Raw genomic sequence first — 22,134 nt, 5'->3', positions numbered from 1 at the left:
AGAGACTGAGTACTTTCTTGACCTACTCATAGTGTCTGGGAGGGTGAGCTGGACTTGAGAGCTGCATATGGTGGAAGTAGCGGTGGACAGGGCGGACAGAGAGGGTTGATGATGGAGTTGGTGTTCTTTCTGATGGCCTAGAATCAGTCTTTCGTTGATATAACAGTGGGATTCCCTGACTGCTGTGGCCTTGCAACGACACCTCAACATTTGCTGCTGTGCTAACCGGTGGGCTTACAGTGGGGGAAACAATGTAGCGTTGATGACTACCTTCGTTGTGATCAGTTGCACATGTGGCACTTGAGGTTTGGTGTTGTGTCCACGCTTGCAAGTGCATGCTGGTTAAATGTCTAAGCATGCAACTGGTATTCAAATTTTTCAGATTTTTCCCTCGGCTAAAGGTCTTTGCGCACTTCTTACAGATAACCTTGGCCTGATCATGAGGATTTTGTTCAAAAAAGTGCCACACTGCACTCTTCCTACTTTGGCAGACATTTTGCGGCCTAGCACGCTGTGATCTTTTGACCCTCTGGACAAGCTGTCCAGCAACTCTTTTGATGTTTGGAACCTGTCTTTGGAGTGCTCCGGGCCTGCCAGATAACAGCTGTTGCGATGTCGATGTCTGCTGTGGATGCTCCTCATCTGAGCTATTGGAAGCAGCACCCTCTTCCCCCAATGGATGCCAATCTGGGTCAACAACTGGGTCATCCATCACCTCCTCTTCTATGTCATGTGCACCTTCCTCTGTGTCACCGTGTATGGTGGTATAGTGTGCGGGAAGGGGCACCTGAGTCTCATCAGGGTCAGAATCTGGCTCTGTACACTGCGAGGACAATGTAGTGCTCTGAGTGAATGTACCAGCAGAATCATCCATCAGCGGCTGTGTATCAGTGCACTCCATGTCAGATTCATCTTGGCCTGGGTAATTCACCATTTCACTTGATAATCCAGGCATGGTATGTGAAAACAGCTCCATGGAGTAATCAGTAGTATGGCCTGCGTCATCCTTCACTCTTGGTTGGGGTGAAGGACACAAGGAAAGGTGTGGTTCATGAACATGAGCCTCCAATGACGACTCAGTGCTTTTACTTTTTACAACTGAAGAAGAGGAGGCGATAGAGCTGGAGGCTGAGTCAGCAATGTAAGACAAAACATTTTCCTGATGCTCTGGCTTTAAAAGCGGTTTGCAAACTCCTAGAAAACTAAGCGTTCGAGGCCTTATGTAGCCAGACGATGACGCAGGCTCAACACCTCCTGCATTCGGTCCTATTTTGCTCTTGCCACTACCATCAGATCCACCACCAACACCATCATTACCAGCTGCCAACCCCCGCCCAATTCCACGGCCTCTTCCACCAGCCTTCCTCATTTTTGGTAGAAATGTAGACAAAATCCAACAAACTATATAGTATGTAAAACAAGGTGTCTATAGGACAGGGAAGATTTTGAATTTCTGCACACACTTTTGGACACTGGACACTTTTGGATTGTGTGAGGCCCAATGAATATCTGAGCGCTATGTGACAGGCTCGATGGCACAGCTGTGACCTAAGTGACTAGAGGATAAGTGAGATTTTGAATCTCTGCACACACTTTTGGACACTGGACACTTTTGGATTGTGTGAGGCCCAATGAATATCTGAGCGCTATGTGACAGGCTTGATGGCACAGCTGTGACCTAAGTGACTAGAGGATAAGTGAGATTTTGAATCTCTGCACACACTTTTGGACACTGGACACTTTTGGATTGTGTGAGGCCCAATGAATATCTGAGCGCTATGTGACAGGCTCGATGGCCCAGCTGTGAACTAAGTGACTAGAGGATAAGGGAGATTGGATTGCTTTTAAAAAAGCAGTTTGCGGAGCAGTGGGTAAACAGCAATGCCAGCCTGTCAGGAAGCCTTAAAAGGCAGCCCAACAACCAACACCACTGATACACCACAATATACCCTCCCCTTGCACTGCACACACAGTGACTGGTGTGTTGTGCAGGCCAAATTGCTACCAGCAGCAGAAGCAGTTTTTTTTTCTTCTCAGCAGGACAAAAAAAAAAAAAATTGGGATTGCTTTTAAAAAAGCAGTTTGAGGCCCAATGAATATCTGAGCGCTATGTGACAGGCTCGATGGCACAGCTGTGACCAAAGTGACTAGAGGATAAGGGAGATTGGATTGCTTTTAAAAAAAAGCAGTTTGCGGAGCAGTGGGTAAACAGCAATGCCAGCCTGTCAGGAAGCCTTAGAAGGCAGCCCAACAACCAACACCACTGATACACCACTATATAGCCTCCCCTTGCACTGCACACATAGTGACTGGTGTGTTGTGCAGGCCAAATCGCTAGCAGCAGAAGCAGTTTTTTGGTCTTCTTCCCTGCCTAACGCTCTCCCTACAGAATCAGCAGCAACCTCTCCCTATACGGAGATCGGCAGAAGTAAGATGGCGGTCGGCGTGCACGCCCTTTTATACCCCCTGTGACGCCCACCAAAGCAAGCCAATCACTTGCATGCCCTTCTGAAAGATGGTGGTGACCCGTGCCTATGTCATCACGTTGCCCACAGTGTCAGTTGATCCTGATTGGCTGCAAAAGAGCGCAAAACAAACTTTTGAAACGCGACTTTGGCGCGCAAGTCGCCGACCTCGTGGCCGACCTCATCCTAGGGTCGGGTTTCGTTTCATGAAACCCGACTTTGCCAAAAGTCGGCGACTTTTGAATTTTTTCGACCCGTTTCGCTCAACTCTACTCACCACCCATCTAGGTAAGTTCCTTGGGGGGGTCTAGTTTCCAAAATGGGGTCACTTGTGGGGGTACTGTTTAGCCACACATGGGCTTCTCCAAACATGACATGGTGTCCGCTAACGATTGGAGCGAAGTTTCCATTCAAAAGTCAAATGGCACTCCTTCCCTTCTGGGCCCTGCCGTGTGCCCAAACAGTGGTTTATGACCACATATGAGGTATCTGTGTTCTCTGGAGAAATTGCCCAACAAATTTTAGGATAAATTTTATCCTGTTACCCATATGAAAATGAAGAAATTGAGGCTGAAAGAAAATTTTTGCGGATAAAAAAGTACTTTTTTTACGGATCAATTTATGAAGCACCTGAGGGTTCAAAGTGCTAACTATGCATCTAGATAAGTTCCTTGGGGGTCTAGTTTCCAAAATGAGGTCATTTGTGGGGGGAGCTCCAATGTTTAGGCTCACAGGGGCTTTCCAAATGCGACATGGCAATCGCTAACATTGGAACTAATTTTCCATTCAAAAAGTCAAATGGTGGTCCTTCCCTTCCACGCACTGCCGTGCGCCCAAACAGTGGTTTATGACCACATATGAGGTATCGGTATACTCAGGAGAAATTGCCCAACAAATGTTAGGATCCATTTTATCCTGTTGCCCATGTGAAAATGAAAAAATTGATGCTACAAAAAAATTTTTGTTGGAAAAATTAAAATGTCCATTTTTTCCTTCCATGTTGCTTTAGTTCCTGTGAAGCACCTGAAGGGTTAATAATCTTCTTGAATGTAGTTTTGAGTAGCTTGAGGGGTTCAGTTTTTAGAATGGTGTCACTTTTGGGTATTTTCTGCCATATAGACCCCTCAAAGTGACTTCAAATATGAGGTGGCTCCTATAAAAAATGGTTCTGTAAATTTTTTTGTAAAAATGAGAATGAGGTCAACTTTTAACCCTTATTACTTCCTAGCAAGAAAAAAAAATTTGTTTCCAAAATTGTGCTGATGTAAAGTACACATGTGGGAAATGTTATTTATTAACTATTTTGTGTCACATAACGCTCTGGTTTAACAGAAGAAAAATTCAAAATTTTAAAATTGTGAAGTTTGCAAAATTTTCACCAAATTACCATTTTTTTCACAAATAAACGCAAAAATTATCGACCTAAATTTACCACTATCATGAAGCCCAATATGTCACGAAAAAACATCAGAATTGCTAGGATCCGATGAAGCGTTCCTGAGTTATTACCTCATAAAGGGACACTGGTCAGAATTGCAAAAAATGGTCTGGTCATTAAGGTCAAAATAGGCTTGGTCATGAAGGGATTAAGGGTCTGGACTGGGTTACCATTTGGCTGCTGAAGTAGGCCACCGTCACCTGATTGTCGGAGAGGATCTTGACATGATGACCCTGTAGGGATATAAGGAGCCTTCTTATAGCTAGCTCCAATGCCATCAGTTCCTTCAGGTTAGAGAAGCTATCTAGCCATTCTCTCCAAATTCCCTGGACAATGACCTCACCCAGATGAGCCCCCCAACCTGTAGGGCTAGCGTCTGTAGTGACTACCCGAGATACCGCTGCGCTCTGCAAACGACTTTCGACTAACCTCTGCACTAATCCGTACCTCCCACTCCCGACTCAAAGACTTCTCCCGCGCTGCACCAATCCTCTAGAATGCTCTACCCCAAGAAATTAGGACTATCCACAATTTGCATAGTTTCAGGCGCTCCCTCAAAACATTTGTTCAGAGCAGCCTATCATTTTCACTAATCAAAGTCATTCTATGTGTAAGTGTGCATGTGTAGCCCATTCACTATCTCCATCCATCCCTCACTCCCTCAAGATTGCTGGACCATCACTGTAAATACACCATTGTAAATACACACTTGTACTTTGCATCTACCCCACCTCATTGTAGATTGTAAGCGCTCACAAGCAGGGTCTTATTTTGCTTTAATTATTGTGTTTTAACGTTGTCACTTATGACTTGTGTTTTGAAACTGTTAAACTGTAAAGCGCTGCAGAATATGTTGGCGCTATATAAATAAAGATTATCCCAGGGAACCCCCCTGGATAGATTAGCCTTGTCAGACCACCATGTCAGACTGCAAAGAAGATGGGGATAAAGTCATTAGCCCATCCAGGTACCCTCCTGAGGGATCTGTCATTAAAGCAAGATGTCCCACTGTAAGGCTCTTGTATGAAATTGAACCCACTGGACTGCAGGAGGTAAGTGACCCTAAATGGGACATCGCCTTTCTATGGGACATAGAGGAACTGTTTAATGCTCTCACCACCTGATGTTTACTAGCTGGTAGTCGACACTACCGAATTTCTGAGTCTAGAATTAGCCATATTAACTCCTGCACCTTTAGGGGCTCTAGGCACAACTTCTTAAATGTTCAATAGCCACCCCAAGAATTCCAAGGTGGCCATTATTTCTCTTCATTGCTTGATGCAAGTATCAGCTGAACTGTCTACAATAAGATCGTCCAAGTAGGGAATAATCAAGGCCTCGGTTTCACGTAGACGATCCATGACACCTGCAACCACCTACGTGAAGACCCAAGGGGCAACGATGAGACCAAAGGGGAGAGCTTTAAATTGAAAAGGTCTAATTGTGCCCTCTATAACAACTGCCACCCTGAGGAACCGCTGGTTCTCCGTATGTATAGGCACATGATGGATCTTAAGGATGCGTACTAGCACTACCATACTGCCATGAAACAATTTTTAAAGAATAGCTTTATTGCTGATCTAATTGATTTCATTTTGAAGGGGCGCACTTTCAAGAACTGATTTAGAGCTTTTAGGTTTATAATAGTTCTAAAGGAGCAGTCTGGCTTCTGAATCACAAAGAGGGAGGAATAAAACTCTACCTTTTTTGGCAAGGGAACCTCCATCAGGACAGCCTAACGCAACAGTCCCAGGACCTCTACTTCCAGGGCTTGTTGTTGTGGGGAGATAGACCGGGAAGGGGTTATCATGAACCTGTCCAGTGGGATCAAAAGAAACTAACTTCAGCCCTGAAGTTATCAGGCTACGAACCCAGTCAATATTGGATATTTCAATCCAGGCAGGGTAGAAGGCTAACTGCCTACCCCCTTAACAGGGAAGGTAGTCATCGGGGTGGTTTTTATGCTCCCAAGAGGAGCTCCCAAACATGAACCCCCTACCTTTCCTCTTTCTATCATCCCACTTGGCAAGACTTTCCACAGCTAAATTTTCTCCTACTCAAGGGACCGCCTGTAGGAGGGAACCAGCAGACAGGAAAATGCATTCTCCAGAAGCTCATCTAGGACTAGCCAATAAAGGTACTCGCCCTTGCAAGGAATAGCACAAAGTTTAGACTGGCCTGAATATCCCCAGGCCAGCATTTCAGAGACAATGATCTCCGGGATGCATTTGAGAGAGCCACAGCTTTTGCTTCCAACCCGAGTCCGCTGAGGCATCTAATAAAAATGCTGCGACATCCTGCATCATTGAAAACAACTCCAGAATAGTCTCTCTTGAAGTGTTCTTCAGTTCAGTCTCAAATCGGTCCAACTAAATCATCATAGACCTAGACGTACATGTAAACGCTGCTGCTGGCATCTCCCAGGTGCCCTTAGGAAGGGTATCCGCCTTCTTATCAAATGGGTCTTTTAAAGTCCCCATGTCTTCAAAGAACAGAGGATTTTGTTAGATGCCTGGGCGACAGCCGCATCAAGTTTTGGGGCTTTACCCCAAGAACTCGACATCAGGTCGTCAAAAGGATACCTCCTTTTAAATGCTGGGGGAAGGAAACCTCTTTAGATAGGAGTCCGGCAAGGGGTACCTGCAAAGTGCCAACTCATGACTATTTCCCTGAACACTTCTTTCCCTGGCAAGAGGAGGAGAAAAATTAGTGGAAAGCTACATCACCGAGTGAATTTTCATGAAGATCACTTACCAGTGCGAATCAAATGAATAGGTACCGAATTAAGAGGGGGACGCACCTCAGACGAAGGATATTCCCTGGAGGCTGCTGAATTGTCCACTCCGTTGGAGCTCCTCTGACTGGACTTCTCCACAGAATCCAGACTGTCACTTACACGACCACTTCCTGCACTGTCATGGGGTCATCGCCTGGATGCTCTATGCTTCTGACCGAGCAGCTGCTGCTGTAGAGGAAGTACCTACTGCTCGCATGACTCCATCCTTTCAGAAAAGGATACAGACCAGAAGCAAGGAAGTCTGTACAGGTTCCCTTTTTAAACGCTGGGCACACCCCCATCTGGTACCCCCGGTATCCAGGTCAGCAGGCCATCTGGTCTTCAGCACCATTTCAGAGAGCTTCTGCCCAGAGCTCACCAGCCAAGCCTCCCCTGGTTGTGATGTGGTCCCCAGAGTGTCCCGCCCCCCACAGGCGCGGAACACGCAACCGCTGACCACGCACATTGCCAGTGTGACCCCTGATGCTGCAAACAGATCCGAATGCCCCGCCAGAGTCCCCAGCCGTATCACCAGGGCTGGATGCGTCATACGGCACTGCCCCGGACACACCACCAGGACCTGCCAGCACACCATGCAGGAGACACCGCCGGCAAGCTCCAGAGGTATACTCACCTGGCTTCAGGCGCCGACCATCCAAAGCTGGTAATCCTCCACAGACACCGCTCCACCTGCTCTGCTCACTACCGTGCAGTCCTCCCTGGACTCACTGTTGCACTTCAAGGAACCCTGTACCGGCCAAGGCAGGGGACCCCTAACTGCCTGAACCGAATGGCTAGGCCAGGGAATCCAACAAGTCTTCTACCTTCACAGGTATGTCTGAAACATGGCTTTTTGTGATACTCACCGTAAAATCCTTTTCTCCGAGACGCTCATTGGGGGACACAGGACTGTGGGTGTATGCTACTGCCGCCAGGAGGCTGACACTAAGTGAATGAAGAAAAGGTTAACTCCTTCTCCACAGTATACACCCTCGCCTCGGTTGCTGGCGAAACCAGTTTGGTGCAAAAGCAGTAGGAGATCACAGACAAAATCAACCTCAATGCACGTAACATGTCTAGAAAACCCACCAAGTATCAAATACATATATAAACAAAACAAAACGAGCCAATTGGCTAACAGGGTGGGTGCTGTGTCCCCCAACGAGCTTATCGGAGAAAAGGATTTTATGGTGAGCATCACAAAACATGGATTTTTGTGAGTACTCACCGTAAAATCCTTTTCTCCGAGACGCTCATTGGGGGACACAGAGACTGTGGGTGTGTGCTTCTGCCGTCTGGAGGCTGACACTAAGTATACAAAAAAAGAGTTAGCTCCTCCTCCGCCGCATACACCCTCGCCCCCAGACCGGGCGTAACTCAGTTTAGTGCATAAGCAGTAGGAGAACGCGCCTTAAATTCAGGCAAGAAATTATACGTCTGGAAAAGGGACCACCCTGATCCTTACATAAGGATTTGTATAACTCAAAATAAGCAAAAGCCAACTGGCTAGTAGGGTGGGTGCTGTGTCCCCCAATGAGCGTCTCGGAGAAAAGGATTTTATGGTGAGTACTCACAAAAATCCATGTTTCTCCTTCGTCTCATTGGGGGACACAGAGACTGTGGGACGTTCTAAAGCAGTCCCTGGGCGGGATCTTAGCTCACCCAATCCATGCTATTTTGCGCCCCTGATTAGAGGTGCGCAACTGCTGCCTGGAGAATCTTTCTTCCCAGGCATGCATCCGAGGATGCCTGGGTATGTACGTTATAATGTTTGACAAACGTATGCAAGCTGGACCAGGTAGCTGCTTTGCACACCTGTTCCGCTGAAGCTTGGTGTCGCAGTGCCCATGAGGCACCCACTGCTCGAGCCGAGTGTGCCTTGATCCCTGCCGGAACCGGCGTGCCACTAATTTCATAAGATTCTTGGATCGTCAGGCGAACCCATCTGGCCAAAGTCGCTTTGGACGCAGCGAGCCCCTTCCGCCGCCCTTCTGGGATCACGAATAGAGAGTCTGTCCGGCGGAAAGGAGCTGTCCTTGTCACATACCTCCTAAGAGCTCTTACCAGATCCAAGGTGTGCAATGCCTTTTCTACCCTGTGCACCGGTGCCGGGCAAAACGAGGGTAAGACAATGTCTTCGTTGATATGGAATGCAGAGACAACCTTCGGCAAGAAGGGAGGAGCTGGCCTTAAAACTACCTTATCCTTATAAAAGGTCAGGAACGGCGGTTTACAAGATAAAGCCGCCAATTCCGAAACCCGCCTAATAGACGTAATAGCTACCAGAAAAACGACCTTCCTGGACAGGTAAGGTAAGGAAACCTCTTGTAACGGTTCGAAAGGAGCCTCTTGAAGGGCCCTGAGCACCAAGTTCAGGTCCCATGATTCCGTCGGCGCCTTATAGGGGGGTACTAAATGTGCGACCCCTTGCATAAACGTCCTAACCTGCCAGACCGAAGCGACCTTTCGTTGGAAAAGCACCGACAGAGCCGAGATCTGCGTTCTGAGCGAACTCGGAGCCAATCCTGCGTCCAGCCCTGCCTGCAGAAAAGCCAGTACGTTGGGGATCGAAAAAACCAGAGGAGCCACTCCGCGATCCCTACACCAACGGAAAAAAACTTCCCAAGTCCGATGATATACTCTCGCCGAGGAAGGCTTTCGGGCACTCACCATCGTGGCTACCACATCGCGCCTGAATCCTGCCTGTGTTAACAGCCAAGATTCAATGGCCACGCCGTCAAACACAGGGCCCCTAAGTTCGGATGGTAGATCGGCCCCTGGGACAGCAAGTCCGGCCGATCTGGGAGACGCCAGGGTACGTCCACCACTAGCTGAACCAGATCTGCATACCAGGCCCGCCGAGGCCAGTCTGGGGCCAGCAGAATTGCTGGAACCTTCTCTCTCCTTAACTTCCTGATGACTCTTGGAAGGAGAGGTAGCGGGCGGAACAAGTACGGGAGACGAAACTGGCTCCACGGAAGCACCAGAGCGTCTGCTGCGATTGCCTGCGGGTCGAGGGATCGAGCGACGAACCTTTGTACTTTGGCGTTCTCTCTGGATGCCATAAGGTCCACGTCCGGTGTCCCCCACCGTTGGCAGATCTGTTGAAAAACCTCGGGGTGCAGGGACCATTCCCCTGCCGCGACCCTCTGTCGGCTGAGAAAATCTGCCGCCCAGTTTTCGACTCCCGGAATGTGCACCGCTGAAATTACCACGCGGTTCTTCTCTGCCCAACGCAGTACCAGCCCGACCTCGCGCATGGCTGCCTGGCTGCGCGTGCCCCCTTGATGGTTGACATGCTACTGCTGTAGCATTGTCCGACTGAATGCGCACCGGCCGGTGTCTCAGAAAACGCTGGAAATGTTGCAGGGCCAATCGTATTGCCCGTATCTCCAGAATGTTGATCGGGAGAATTATCTCCTGAATGGACCACCGCCCCTGGGCTGTGTGACTCTGGAAAACTGCTCCCCAACCACGCAGGCTTGCATCGGTCGTCACCACCAACCACTGCTCCGGGGGAAAAGGTTTCCCCTGGACCAGGGACGAGTCGCGAGTCCACCACCGGAGTGAATGTCAGACCAGCGGAGACAACTTGCACCGATGACTGAGAGAAAGCAGCCTCCGGTCCCATGCAGACAAGAGCGCATGCTGAAGCGGACGGAGATGGAACTGGGCAAACGGGATTGCCTCCATCGCCGCCACCATTCTGCCCAACACACTCATGCCGTACCGGATGGGTCTGGTGCCCGGCTGCAGAAGGTTGCGTACTCCTTGCTTGATTTTTTGCACCTTGTCCTGAGGGAGGATCACCAGCCCCCGGGAGGTATCGAAAATCATGCCTAGGAACACGATTCTTTGGGCTGGAACCAAGGACGACTTGCTCCGATTGATTAACCAGCCTAGACGGGCCAGGGTATCCAGCGTGATACTGACATTCTCCTGGCACGCCTGAAACGACGGCCCCTTTACCAACAGGTCGTCCAGGTAAGGTAGTACCGTTATGCCCCGAGCATGCAGGATGGCCATAACCACCGCCATTATCTTCGTAAAGACTCTGGGAGCAGTGGCCAGACCGAAAGGCAGAGCAACAAATTGAAAATGTCGCCCTCCGATCGCAAAACGCAGGAACCTCTGGTGTGGAGGAAAAAATCGGAATGTGCAGATATGCATCCTGCACATCGATCGAGGCCAGGAACTCCCCTGGATCCATGGCTGCAATGACCGAACGGAGGGATTCCATCCGGAACCGCCTGACTGATGAATTTGTTCAGGATTTTTAGATCTAGTACTGGCCTTACTGTCCCGTCTCTTTTGGGGACCGAAAACAGGTTGGAGTAAAAACCTTGTGCCTCTTCGCTTTTCGGCACTGGGACAATGACCCCGTTGCGCTGTAGCGTCATTATGGCCTGTAACAAACCCTCTGCCTGCGATCCTGTTCCGGAAAACCGGGAATGAAAGAATCGCCGTGGCGGGAGTCCGACAAACTCTATCTTGTACCCGGACGATATCAGTTCTGCCACCCAGGCGTCGCGTGCCACTGCGACCCAAACGTGGCTGAACTTTAGTAGGCGTCCGCCCACCCTGTCGTCCGTAGGTACGAAGCGCCTCGAGTCATTTTGCTGGAGGCTTTTGGGATCTGGCTCCCCTCGTTCTGGGCAAACGGCCTCGGCCTCTGCCCAGCGGATTGGCTCTATAAGAGATTTGCCTTTCCCTAATCTGACCATCATTTGCGGAGGTGGATGCTCTGGCCGAAGTCCCCCTCCAGGGGTTACGAAAGGGCCGAAAACGCCTCTGTGTCTGCCTGAATGCTGGCCAAGTCCTCTGCTGCGGGAGGAAACTACTCCTCCCCCCCGTGGCTTCTGAGATAAGCTTATCAAGCTTCTCACCGAACAACCGATTGCCCTGAAAAGGCAATGAGGTCAAGGATTTTTTGGAGATAGAATCCGCTTTCCATAATCTCAGCCATAATGCTCGCCTAACGGCGATCGCATTTGCTGCTGCCACAGCAGAACACTCGGCCGCGTCCAGAGAGGCGCTGACGAGAAAATCACTTGCCCCTGATATCTGATTTGTAACCTCCAAGACCTCCGCAGGCAGATCTCTGTCCTGGAGGGCATTATGCAGAGCGTCTGCCCATGAAACCATGGCCTTAGCCACCCAAGTAGCCGCAAAGGAGGGGGCCAGGGCCGACCCCGCTGCCTCATACACTGAGCGGGCAAGCCCCTCTATAAGGCGATCAGTTGGGTCCTTGATAGAAGAACCGCTGGGTATCGACAATAGTGATCTTGACGCCAAACGTGATACCGGTGGGTCCACTACTGGTGACTCCACCCATCCTTTATGGAGTTCAGGAGGAAACGGTTACTTCGCTTGCAGCGCTTTTTGCATTGCAAAACGCTTATCCGGGTGTTCCCTATGTTTCTGGACTAGCTCCTCGAACTCCGGATGTGTGGCAAACCTTCTATGCGGTCGCCTGGTCTTCTTGAAGGAGACCTTGTGACCTGAGGCCGTGGACACATCGTCCTCGATCTCTAAAGTCTGGTTGACTGCCTCAATGAGGCTGTCCACCGAGTCTTGGTATCCCAGGCTTTCTGGATTCCAGGCCTCCTCTCCCTCCTCCTCGCCCTCATCCTGCTCGCTTCCCGAGCTCGGCGACGGGGAACGAGATGCCCTAATACCCGCCGCCGAAACCCCAGAGGGTCCGGCCGACGGGGAACGAGCTCTTTTGCTAAGAGCTTGTCTGGTGCTGGAGCGGCCTCTAACGGTCGGAGGGTCCTGAGACGTGGACGAGCTGCCTTCCGCTGACAGACCACCATCCTTGTCCCTGCCCGGGCCTCGAAGAGACTCAATTGCCCTTGTAAGGGACATCAGAGTGTGATAAAGACACCACCCATTCTGGGGGGTCCTGACTTCTGGGCTCTGCAACAATGGGGGGCTCCTGGGCTCGCTCCGACTCGCAGGCTTCACAAAATTTATCTGGCTGCGCCTTAGGCAGCCTGACCCCACAGAAAACGCAAACAGCATATAGGAGAGAATGAGCTTTCCCTTTGCCAGACATATTGCAGGGTAGGGTAGGAGGAGGAGGATAACCCCTTCCTTGACCACTAATGCGGCACTCGAAACGGGGTTGCACTCACCCACCGGTAATGTCCACCTTGCGTCTCTTCCACGGGGCGTGCGGCGTTACTCGTCGGGGCACTTGCGGCGCACTCCGGGAGATAGGCGGCAGCTTCCGGCCGCACTTTGCGAGGAAATGAGGAGAGGGAGGGGGGTGTCTGTGCGCGCCCGCCGCTCTCCGCCGCCGGAAGTTAGTGGGCGGGACTTCCGGCTACCCCCGGAAGTCGGCGGGCGGGCGCGCGGAACTCCGGACCTCCCCATACAGCGGGGACCGCGGCCGCCGCTGGCCGCACTACACGTGCGGCGTTCGAGGGAGGAGGGCGGGAGCTCCCCGGTAACTGAGCGCGCCTGCCGCTCTCCGCCCCCGGAAGTTAGTGGGCGGGGCTTCCGGCTACCCCCGGAAGTCGGCCGGCGGGCGGGCGGCTCGGGCCTCACCATACAGCGCGGCCGCCGACGGGGCTCTGGCTACACTCCACGCCCATCAACAAGAGAGGTGAGCCGGGCCTCCCCCCTGTGGCTTCTGCGCCGTGGGCTTGTGGTGCTCTCAACCCCATCCCTGGGCCGGGAGGGGGAGGCTACTGCACCAGTCTTCGACGCTTCGCTCCCTTGGCTCACCTGCGCCTCCAGGACCACCCCTGGTGTCCTACCTAGGGGTGGTCGGGGCATTAATGCATTCCCACGTTGCAGGAGAGTAACAACGTGGAGGATCACTCACACGTGCTCGCCCGCTGGGGTTCATGGGGAACCGAATCCTTTTATCAGGATGCGTTGCCACCTCTTTAGAAAAATAACAAAGAAAAATGGTTGTCTGGGGAAAAGTCCCAGATGTGTCCCTCGGTGCGGGAGAGAAAACACGTGGAGGGCTACTCACACGTGGTCGCCCGTTGATGATTTGGGGAGATCGGACCCTCTCTATAGGATCCGTCGCCCCTATCTTATCTTCATAGAAAGAGACCAAAAAAAAAAAAATCTAGTCTGGAGCTCCAGACTGCGTGTGCCTCCATCAGACACTAAGCAAAAAACTGAGTTACGCCCGGTCTGGGGGCGAGGGTGTATGCGGCGGAGGAGGAGCTAACTCTTTTTTTGTATACTTAGTGTCAGCCTCCAGACGGCAGAAGCACACACCCACAGTCTCTGTGTCCCCCAATGAGACGAAGGAGAAAATCCATGTTTCTCCTTTGCCTCATTGGGGGACACAGGACTGTGTGATGTCCCAAAGCAGTCCCTGGGTGGGAATTAGACTCACCGGTTCAAGCTACATGCACCTCCTGTGTAAAGGTGCGCCACCGCTGCTTGGAGAATCCTTCTACCCAGGCTTGCATCTGCCGACGCCTGAGTATGGACATTGTAATGTTTGGAGAATGTGTGCAGGCTGGACCAGGTTGCGGCCTTGTATACCCTGCTCCCCCGATGCCTGGTGCTGAAGAGCCCAAGAAGCACCCACTGCGCTCTGATCCCTGCTGGAACAGCTGCGCCTCTGATTTAGTAGGATTCCTGAATCGTCAGCCGAATCCACCTGGCTATGGTCGATCTTGAGACAGCAAGTCCCTTCCTGCACCCTCGGGGAGCACAAACAGCATGTCTGACGAAAGGATGCCGTCCGTGACACGTACCTCCTGAGAGCTCTCAGATCCAACGTATGAAGAGCCTTTTCCACACGGTGTACCGGTGCTGGGCAATAAGAGGGCAAGACAATGTCCTCATTAACGTGAAATGAGGAAACCTTTGGCAGTAAAGGGGGAGCTGGCCTGAGGACCACCTTATCCTTGTGAAATATCAGGAACGCAACTCGGCAAGATAGAGCTGCCAGCCCCAAGACCGGCCTGATTGATGTTATCGCTACAAGGAACACCAACTTCCAGGAAAGGTATGTCAAAGAGACATCTTGGAGTGGTTCGAAAGGAGCTTCCTGGAGAACACCTAGGACCAGGTTAAGGTCCCAGGCATCCAGAGGGGTTCTATGGGGGTTACCAAGTGCGAGACACCATGGATGAAGGTCTTTAACTGCAGCTTGGAAGCAATCCTGCGCTGGAATAGAAAGGATAAGGCAGATATCTGCCTCCTGAGGGAACTTGGAGCTAAACCCGAGTCCAAGCCAGACTGAAGAAAGGCCAAGACATTGGGAATAGAGAATCTCAGTGGAGAACAACCGTGGTCCGTACACCATGTGAAGAAAACCTTCCAGGTGTCGTGGTAAATACGTGCTGAGGCGGACTTCCGGGCGCTAACGATTGTAGCAACCACCTTGCGTCCAAACCCAGCCTGGGTCAGAATCCAAGATTCAATGGCCAAGCCGTCAAACATGGGGCCCCTGAGTTTGGGTGAAAGATCGGGTCCTGGGAAAGTAGGTCTGGGCGCTCTGGCAGCCGCCAGGGAACGTCGGCGAGTAGCTGCACCAGGTCTGCGTACCACACCAGACGAGGCCAGTCTGGGGCCAGCAGAATCACTGGAACCCCTTCTGCCTTGATATTCTTGATGACCCTCAGAAGTAGTGGCAGCGGGGGAAATAGGTATTGGAGGAGAAACTGGTTCCATGGCAGAACCAACGCATCCACGGCGATTGCCTGTGGGTCCCGGGACCGAGCGACAAATGTGGGTACCTTGGCATTCACCCTGTAGGCTATCAGGTCCACATCCGGCACTCTCCAATGTTGGCAAATCTGCCGGAAGACCTCGGGGTGCAGTGACCATTCCCTGGACGCAAGACCCTCCGGCTGAGAAAGTCTGCCGTCCAGTTCTTTACGCCCGGGATGTGGACTGCCGATATCACCAAGTGGTTTCTCTCGGCCCAGTGAAGGACATGCCCTACCTCATGCATGACTGCCCTGCTGCGGGTGCCCCCCTAATTTATGTAAGCCACGGCCGTGGCGTTGCTGATTGAATCCGAACAGGATGGCCAGCTAGAAGATTATGAAAATGTTGCAGAGCCAGCCGGATCGCTTGTATCTCTAACAAGTTGATCGGGAGGCGTGCCTCCTGTGGCGACCACCGTCCCTGGGTCGTGTGATGGCAAAAAAATGCTCCCCAGCTGAGGAGACTGACGTCAGTTGTGACCACCAACCAATGGTCTGGGGGAAAAGGCTACCCCTGAAAAAGGGAGGAACTGATTGTCCAACACCCGACTCTGTCTGACCTGCGCAGACAACCAGCACCGGTGGTCGAGTGTAAATGGGTTCTTGTCCCATGATGCCAAGAGGGCATGCTGTAGGGGGCGAAGATGGAGTTGGGCAAATAGAATTGCTTCCATTGCTGCCACCATTTTCCCTAAGACCCTCATGCAAAAATTTAACGGTATGAGGGACTGGTTGGCAAAGTACCTGGACTCCCTGCTGGAGAGCTAGGGCCTTGTCCCGAGGGAGAACTACCAACCCTCGGGAGGTGTCGAAGATGATCCCTAAAAAGGAAATCCTCTGAGCTGGAACAGGGGATGATTTGCTCAGGTTGGCCAACCACCCTAACCAGGAAAGAGTATCTAGCGTGATGCTGACGCTCTCCTTGCATGCTCGATATGAAGGGCCCTTGACCAAGAGGTCGTCCAAGTAAGGCAAGACGACTATGCCCCAGGAGAATGGCCATGACGACCGCCATGACTTTTCTGAACACTCTGGGGGCAGTAAGCTAGTCCGAAGGGGAGGGCTGCGAACTGAAGGTGTAGGCCGTTGATAGCGAAGCGTAGAAACTTCTGATGCGGAGGGAAAATGGGGATGTGCAGGTACACGTCTTGGATATCGATAGAGGCCAAATATTCTCCCAGTCCTATGGCCGATATGACTGAGCGGAGAGACTCCATCCGGAAAAGGTCTGACCCGGACAAATCTGTTCAGAAGCTTTAGGTCCAGAATGGGTCTGACAGACCTGTCCTTTTTGGGGACCGTGACCAGATTGGAATAGAAACCCTGAAATCTTTCGTTTTCCGGTACAGGAATAACACCATTTTGCTGGAGCAATTCGATGGCCTTGAACAAGGCCCGTGCCCGGGTTTCCATTTTGCGAGGGCGAGAAAGAAAAAATTGTCTTGGGGGGTGCTTGACAAAGTCTAACTTGTACCCCGAGGATACCATCTCTCTTACTCATGTGCAATGGAGAGCCAGACATTGCGAAACCAGAGTAGGCAACCTCCTACTCTGCTGGTGTCACCCGGAACCTGCCTCGAGTCATTTGGCTGAAGATCTTTGGGACCTAGGTCACCTTGATCTGGGCTGTCGGGATTGCATTCTCCCCAATGGGTTGGCTCTATATGAGACTTGACGATCCCTGTCCTGGCTGGGGGCGACCTGAAACAGTGGGGTTGGTTGCCACATCCCACCCGGGGTTGCGAAAGGACCGAAACAGTGTCTGAAGCTGGTGACGAAAAGGCTGTTTAAGCCTCTGCTGAGGGAGAAAACCGCTCTTGCCCCCTGTGGAGTCAGAGATAAGCTGGTCTAACTTCTCACCGAATAGGCGGCCGCCCTGATAAGGTAAAGAAGTTAAGGACTTCTTGGAGGTTGAATCTGCATGCCAAGTTCTCAACCACAGAGATCTCCTAATAGAAATTGCGTTTGCGGCAGCGAGTGCATTCAAAGAGGAATTAATCAAATAGTCTGCGGTCAACGCAATCTGATTAGCCATCTCTGCTACTTCCACAGTCAGGTACATACCCTACAAGGCTCTGTTTATTGATTTTAACCAAGAAACCATGACCTTGGCTACCCAAGTTGCTGCAAACAAGGGAGAGAGAGCTGAACCTGATGCCTCAAATACTGAGCGAGCCACGATCTCTCTGAAATGGTTAGTGGGATCCTTGATAGAGGAACCATTAGGTATGGACAATAGGGTCTTCGAGGCCAAGCGCGACATGTGTGCATCTACCGTCTGGGATTCTGCTCACGTTTTACGGAGATCAAGGGCAAATGGGTATCTTGCCTCGAGCGCTTTCTGGCCTGAGAAATGCTTGTCTGGCCATTCCCTGTGTCGTTGTACTATATCGTCAAACTCTGGGTGAGTAGCAAATACTCTATGCGGCCGCTTAACCCGCTTTAATGACACCTTGTGCCCTGAAGCCAGGTTGGATTCATTATCAATCCCCAGGGTCTGGTTGACGGCTTCGATAAGGCTGTCCACTGTTTCCTGGTAATCCGGAGTAACTAAGTCAAGGGGCTCGTCCGAGTCGTAATCTGAACTTTGCTCATTATCGACGACTGGCGAGGGAGAGCGCAAGGCAGAGCTCATGGATGCCAAGGCACCGGACAGACCGGGAGACGCTGTGTGGGTCAGTTTCCCCTGTGTCTGCCTAGTGTGAGAGTGGCCCCTGCAGGCCGGAGGCTCCTGTGAGGTGGAGGACCCCTCTAAGACAGGCGAACTGCTATCCCTGCCCCTATCTGCGGCTCGAAGGGACTCGATTGCTCTCGTAAGCGATGCCATGGACTGCGACAGAAAAAGGGCCCATTCTGGGGGGCTAGATACACTGGGCTCTGTCACAAGGGAGGGCTCCTGGGCACGTTCGGTATCACAAGCTTCACAAATTTGCTTACTTTGTGCATGTGGGAAGGCAGACCGACAGGAGGTGCACGCAACGCACAGAAACATGTGCGTCTTAACCTTTCTGGACATAGTGGCCCTGTTAGGTGATATGCCTGCAGTGGGGGGGGGGGGGTGAAAAAAAAAGCTTAGCCTCTGGGAAAAAACAAAGGGTGGCCTTCCTCCTTCAGGGGTAGCACTTACCCCAGTCCTGTGTCCCCAGTCCTGGATCCCCTTAGGCGTCCAGCCTGCCAAACAGCTGCTCCTTTTTTAAAAAAGTGCACCTTGGCGTGTGGGTTGGCCCACTGGAAGATGAGGAGACTGCTGATGACATCATGGGGGCAGAGCTTCTGCCCACAGCCTAGCTCCGGCAGAAGCAGGGGACTAAATTTTCGGCGCCCGCCCGGACCCAGGATCGCCAGAAACAGGTACCTGGGCAGGAAATCCGCTGCCGATTGCCACAGCTGTGCGGAAGCCCGGGGATGTGGCCAGAAAAAAAAAAATTGAGAAAAAATGAGGCCACCGGCTATGCCGACTCCAGGGATCTACAGGAGCCCTCCCAGCCCACCTCATTCCGCGCCTCACCCCTGGAAGCTCCAGTTGATCCTCAGGCTGGGGAAGGGGGGGGGCTGCAAAAAAAAAAAAAAAAATCAAGGACGGTGCAGGCACCCTAACTCTCGTCCCTTGGAGGGAAGATTGGAGAGAGACCGTTGGCCTCCTTCCACCACCGCAGTCTTTGCATTGGTGGTGCAGTGGGGGCCGCACGGACTTTACTTGTGCCTCTGTACAGCCTAGGGTTTCAATACCTTAGGGTGGTCAGGGCTGAGTCCGGCATCATGTCCCACGTTGCGGGAGAGGATACATGGAGGTGACACTCCACGTGCTCGCCCGTTGTTGGCTTGGGGAGATCGGACCCTTTCAATAGGGGCGACGGACCCCGTCTCATCTTCATGGAAAAACAGAAAAAAAAAAAAAAAGTCGGGAGAAAGACCAGACGTGTGTGCCTCCTAGGACACCAAGCATGAACTGGTTTCGCCTGCAACCGAGGCGAGGGTGTATACTGCGGAGGAGGAGCTAACCTTTTTTTAATTCACTTAATGTCAGCCTCCTGGCGGCAGTAGCATACACCCACAGTCCTGTGTCCCCCAATGAGGCGAAGGAGAAAAGGTCCACCAGTCAAGGACAGGAAACAAACTAATAAGTGGGAGAGGTGCTGCCCATTTATGTCTGTAGGTTTCCTGTCCTTGAAGGGCGGATCCCCTCACTCATGGTGCTGTCATGGGAGGCTGAATATATGTAGTATTACATGCCAGTCACACATTGCTCAGCTCTCTTCTCTGCCCAAATGGGAAACCCCTCTAAGACATCAATATACGACAAGAGAAAGTGAACTGTGGCATTGCCATTCAGGTCAATGTCATATAGCAGAAAAATAAGTTAAAAATCAGACATGTTGTAGTTGTCTTACCTTTTCTGCTGTCCAGCCACACATCAAATTCTACATTCCTGTATATCTCTGGATCAAGTGCCTTTAAAACCTTGTAAGGGAATGGCATCTTGTTTGGGTTTTCTGCTGACTAAAGAACAAAATGCCATTTTTAACAGACAAATAAAAACTGTTCATCAGGAAATTGCTGTGTAGAGTTGGTTTGTGTGACTGTCAGTCTTCTGATATTTGACCACCAATACAGGTCACAGGGCACTGACACTGATGAGAGGCTGTCGTGGTAAGCAAATGAAGACCAAGACCGGAGGCAGAGTTTTCTTCAAGGCTCTGCTCACCCCAGAGCCAGGAAAGTCATTAGCAGACAAAATAAGACTAATTCTCTACAAGACTGAAGATATGGGCATACAGTTATGACTAGTTTAAACATTCTATCATCTGTATGCCCATATTAATAGTTTAAAAAAGTCCCAGGGTGTATCAGATTCCTTTTAAAGACAGAAGAACTTGAGTAGGCCTACATTCATGGAAGGTCTGTGATTATTCAAGATATTTGGAACAGCCTCCCTGCACAATGTTTTCAAAAACTATGTGGAAGTGCATCTAGAAGAACTGATGCTTTGATGTTGTTTTGATAAGGTGGTCACACCAAATATTGAATTGATTTTCTTTTGTTCAAAATCACTTTACTTTTTAACAAAGCAAACACTATTAACACTTTTCAAAAGAATTATTAATTTGCAGTTTGTTTTTTTAACACGCACATCTACCTAAAACTTTTGCACAGAATGGTTTATATTTGACAAATCCTCTTTGAATACAATATTGTAATCTATAGAAGATAACATATCTACACACACCAACCTTTACTTCCTCTGCACTTTGACTAGTTTTCTCTTCCACTGTATTGTCAACATCTCTTTTCTCCCATTCTTCTCTTCTAAAAAGAAATGTGGTTTTAATAAAAGTAGTTAAAGGCCATTGTGAAGGAAGTATATTATTGTAAGGGAAAGTATAATGTCAGTAAAATAACTAATAATGTTGTATTCGCATGATCATCTCTAAGACAAAAGGACATAACATATGCCTACACTTAAGGGAGGAACTCAACCACAAGGTAGGGGGGGGGTCTCCAAGGAGAATACTAAGAGGTGGCAAATATGAGGAGCTTCAACAGGAGCTAGAAAAAGGTTTGTAACTGGGCAGAATAGTTCTATTGACTGTATAGAGAAAAGAGGATGGGGGGGGGGGGGGGGGGGACAGGATATTTGAAATGCCACAACTTAGCCCATTGTCCATTCACAAACAGCAACTTTTAAATGGGCCAATTCGGGTCAGCCTGGAAATATGAGCCTATGGGCAAGACTGCAAAAAGCTGGGTGGCACAAAAGTAGTTGTTCACTTGTGGGGGCTGCCTAGGAGGCTGATGTGACCATAATTCAGTTCTCTCAAGGAAACAGAAGATAACAGACAGAAAAGTTTAGGCATTTGTTATTTATCCCTTTTTATTTTATAACTCTTTTGCATATGTATGACGTTTTATATCTTATTGTAAGCACTGTATTTTTTATATTAAAGCTTAAAATCTTTGGCAAGTTTGATCTACTCTAAAAAATCCATAGCCTTTCAGAGAGTGTATGACTTTTTGATTGTCTGATAGTAACATTTTGAGGACTCCACCTTGTTTGAGGAGTGATGGTAGCACGCAGTTGTGTGTACTGTCGGGGTGTTATTTATGCTCACTTTATAGCTAAAAACATAGGTTGACCGCTGGATTGAGTGAGAGGAGATAAATTAACCCTTGCAGGCGCACCCCACATCCCGTGCTGAGAAGTCAAGCTGTCCTCTTGGTGTTTTTTGTCGGTGTTCTTTTTTCTAAATTAATAGGTATCAATCTTTACGAGTACCAAACAGCATTCTTGACTTTTCACCTTGACATAAGATTTGATTTTATGGCTGTTTAGTTATGCTCCATGGGACATTGCATGCTGCCATTTTATCCAAACACAAAAAATGGGAATCCAAATCTACTGTCAATTATACAAATTTCCCCAATACTTAGCTGTAGTGTTTTCCTGAATTGCATCAGGACAAAAGTAGGCTACAGTTCCTTGTAACATATAAACAGCTACATTGTGTTTTCACTATAATTATACTGCTCATTAAAACAAAATATATATATACCTGCCATCAGATGACTTGCTATGTTCTGCAGTGCAGTCATAATTTGCATCTTCACTGCCAGTCGATGCACTATTTCGATTTTTTTTTGTCCCACTTCGAAAGAGCTCAACGGCAGCAATCAACTCTCGCTCGTCTACTCCAAACACATCTCTGTATAGACATTCGTAGAGGACAGCTGCAAAAAAAAAAAAAAAAAAAACCTATCCAATGTGCT

The 22,134-nt window shown here is 50.1% G+C and overlaps 1 protein-coding gene across 1 annotated transcript in view; it reads right to left on the bottom strand.

Annotated features, from left to right (window-relative positions):
* ALG13 (ALG13 UDP-N-acetylglucosaminyltransferase subunit) overlaps nucleotides 1-22,134 on the bottom strand; it is a 198,163-nt gene that overhangs the window by 64,274 nt on the left and 111,755 nt on the right. The window contains exons 13-15 of the mRNA XM_073547540.1: nucleotides 21,921-22,095; nucleotides 20,601-20,676; nucleotides 19,761-19,869 (exon numbers count right to left, since the gene is read on the bottom strand). Coding sequence (XP_073403641.1) covers nucleotides 19,761-19,869; nucleotides 20,601-20,676; nucleotides 21,921-22,095 — 360 coding nt within the window. The remainder of the gene's footprint in view (nucleotides 1-19,760; nucleotides 19,870-20,600; nucleotides 20,677-21,920; nucleotides 22,096-22,134) is intronic.

Source organism: Dendrobates tinctorius, unplaced genomic scaffold (assembly GCF_039654945.1).
Source record: "Dendrobates tinctorius isolate UK_male_01 unplaced genomic scaffold, ASM3965494v1 ptg000154l, whole genome shotgun sequence".
NCBI lineage: Eukaryota > Metazoa > Chordata > Amphibia > Anura > Dendrobatidae > Dendrobates > Dendrobates tinctorius.
This window is presented reverse-complemented; position numbering and strand designations above follow the sequence as displayed.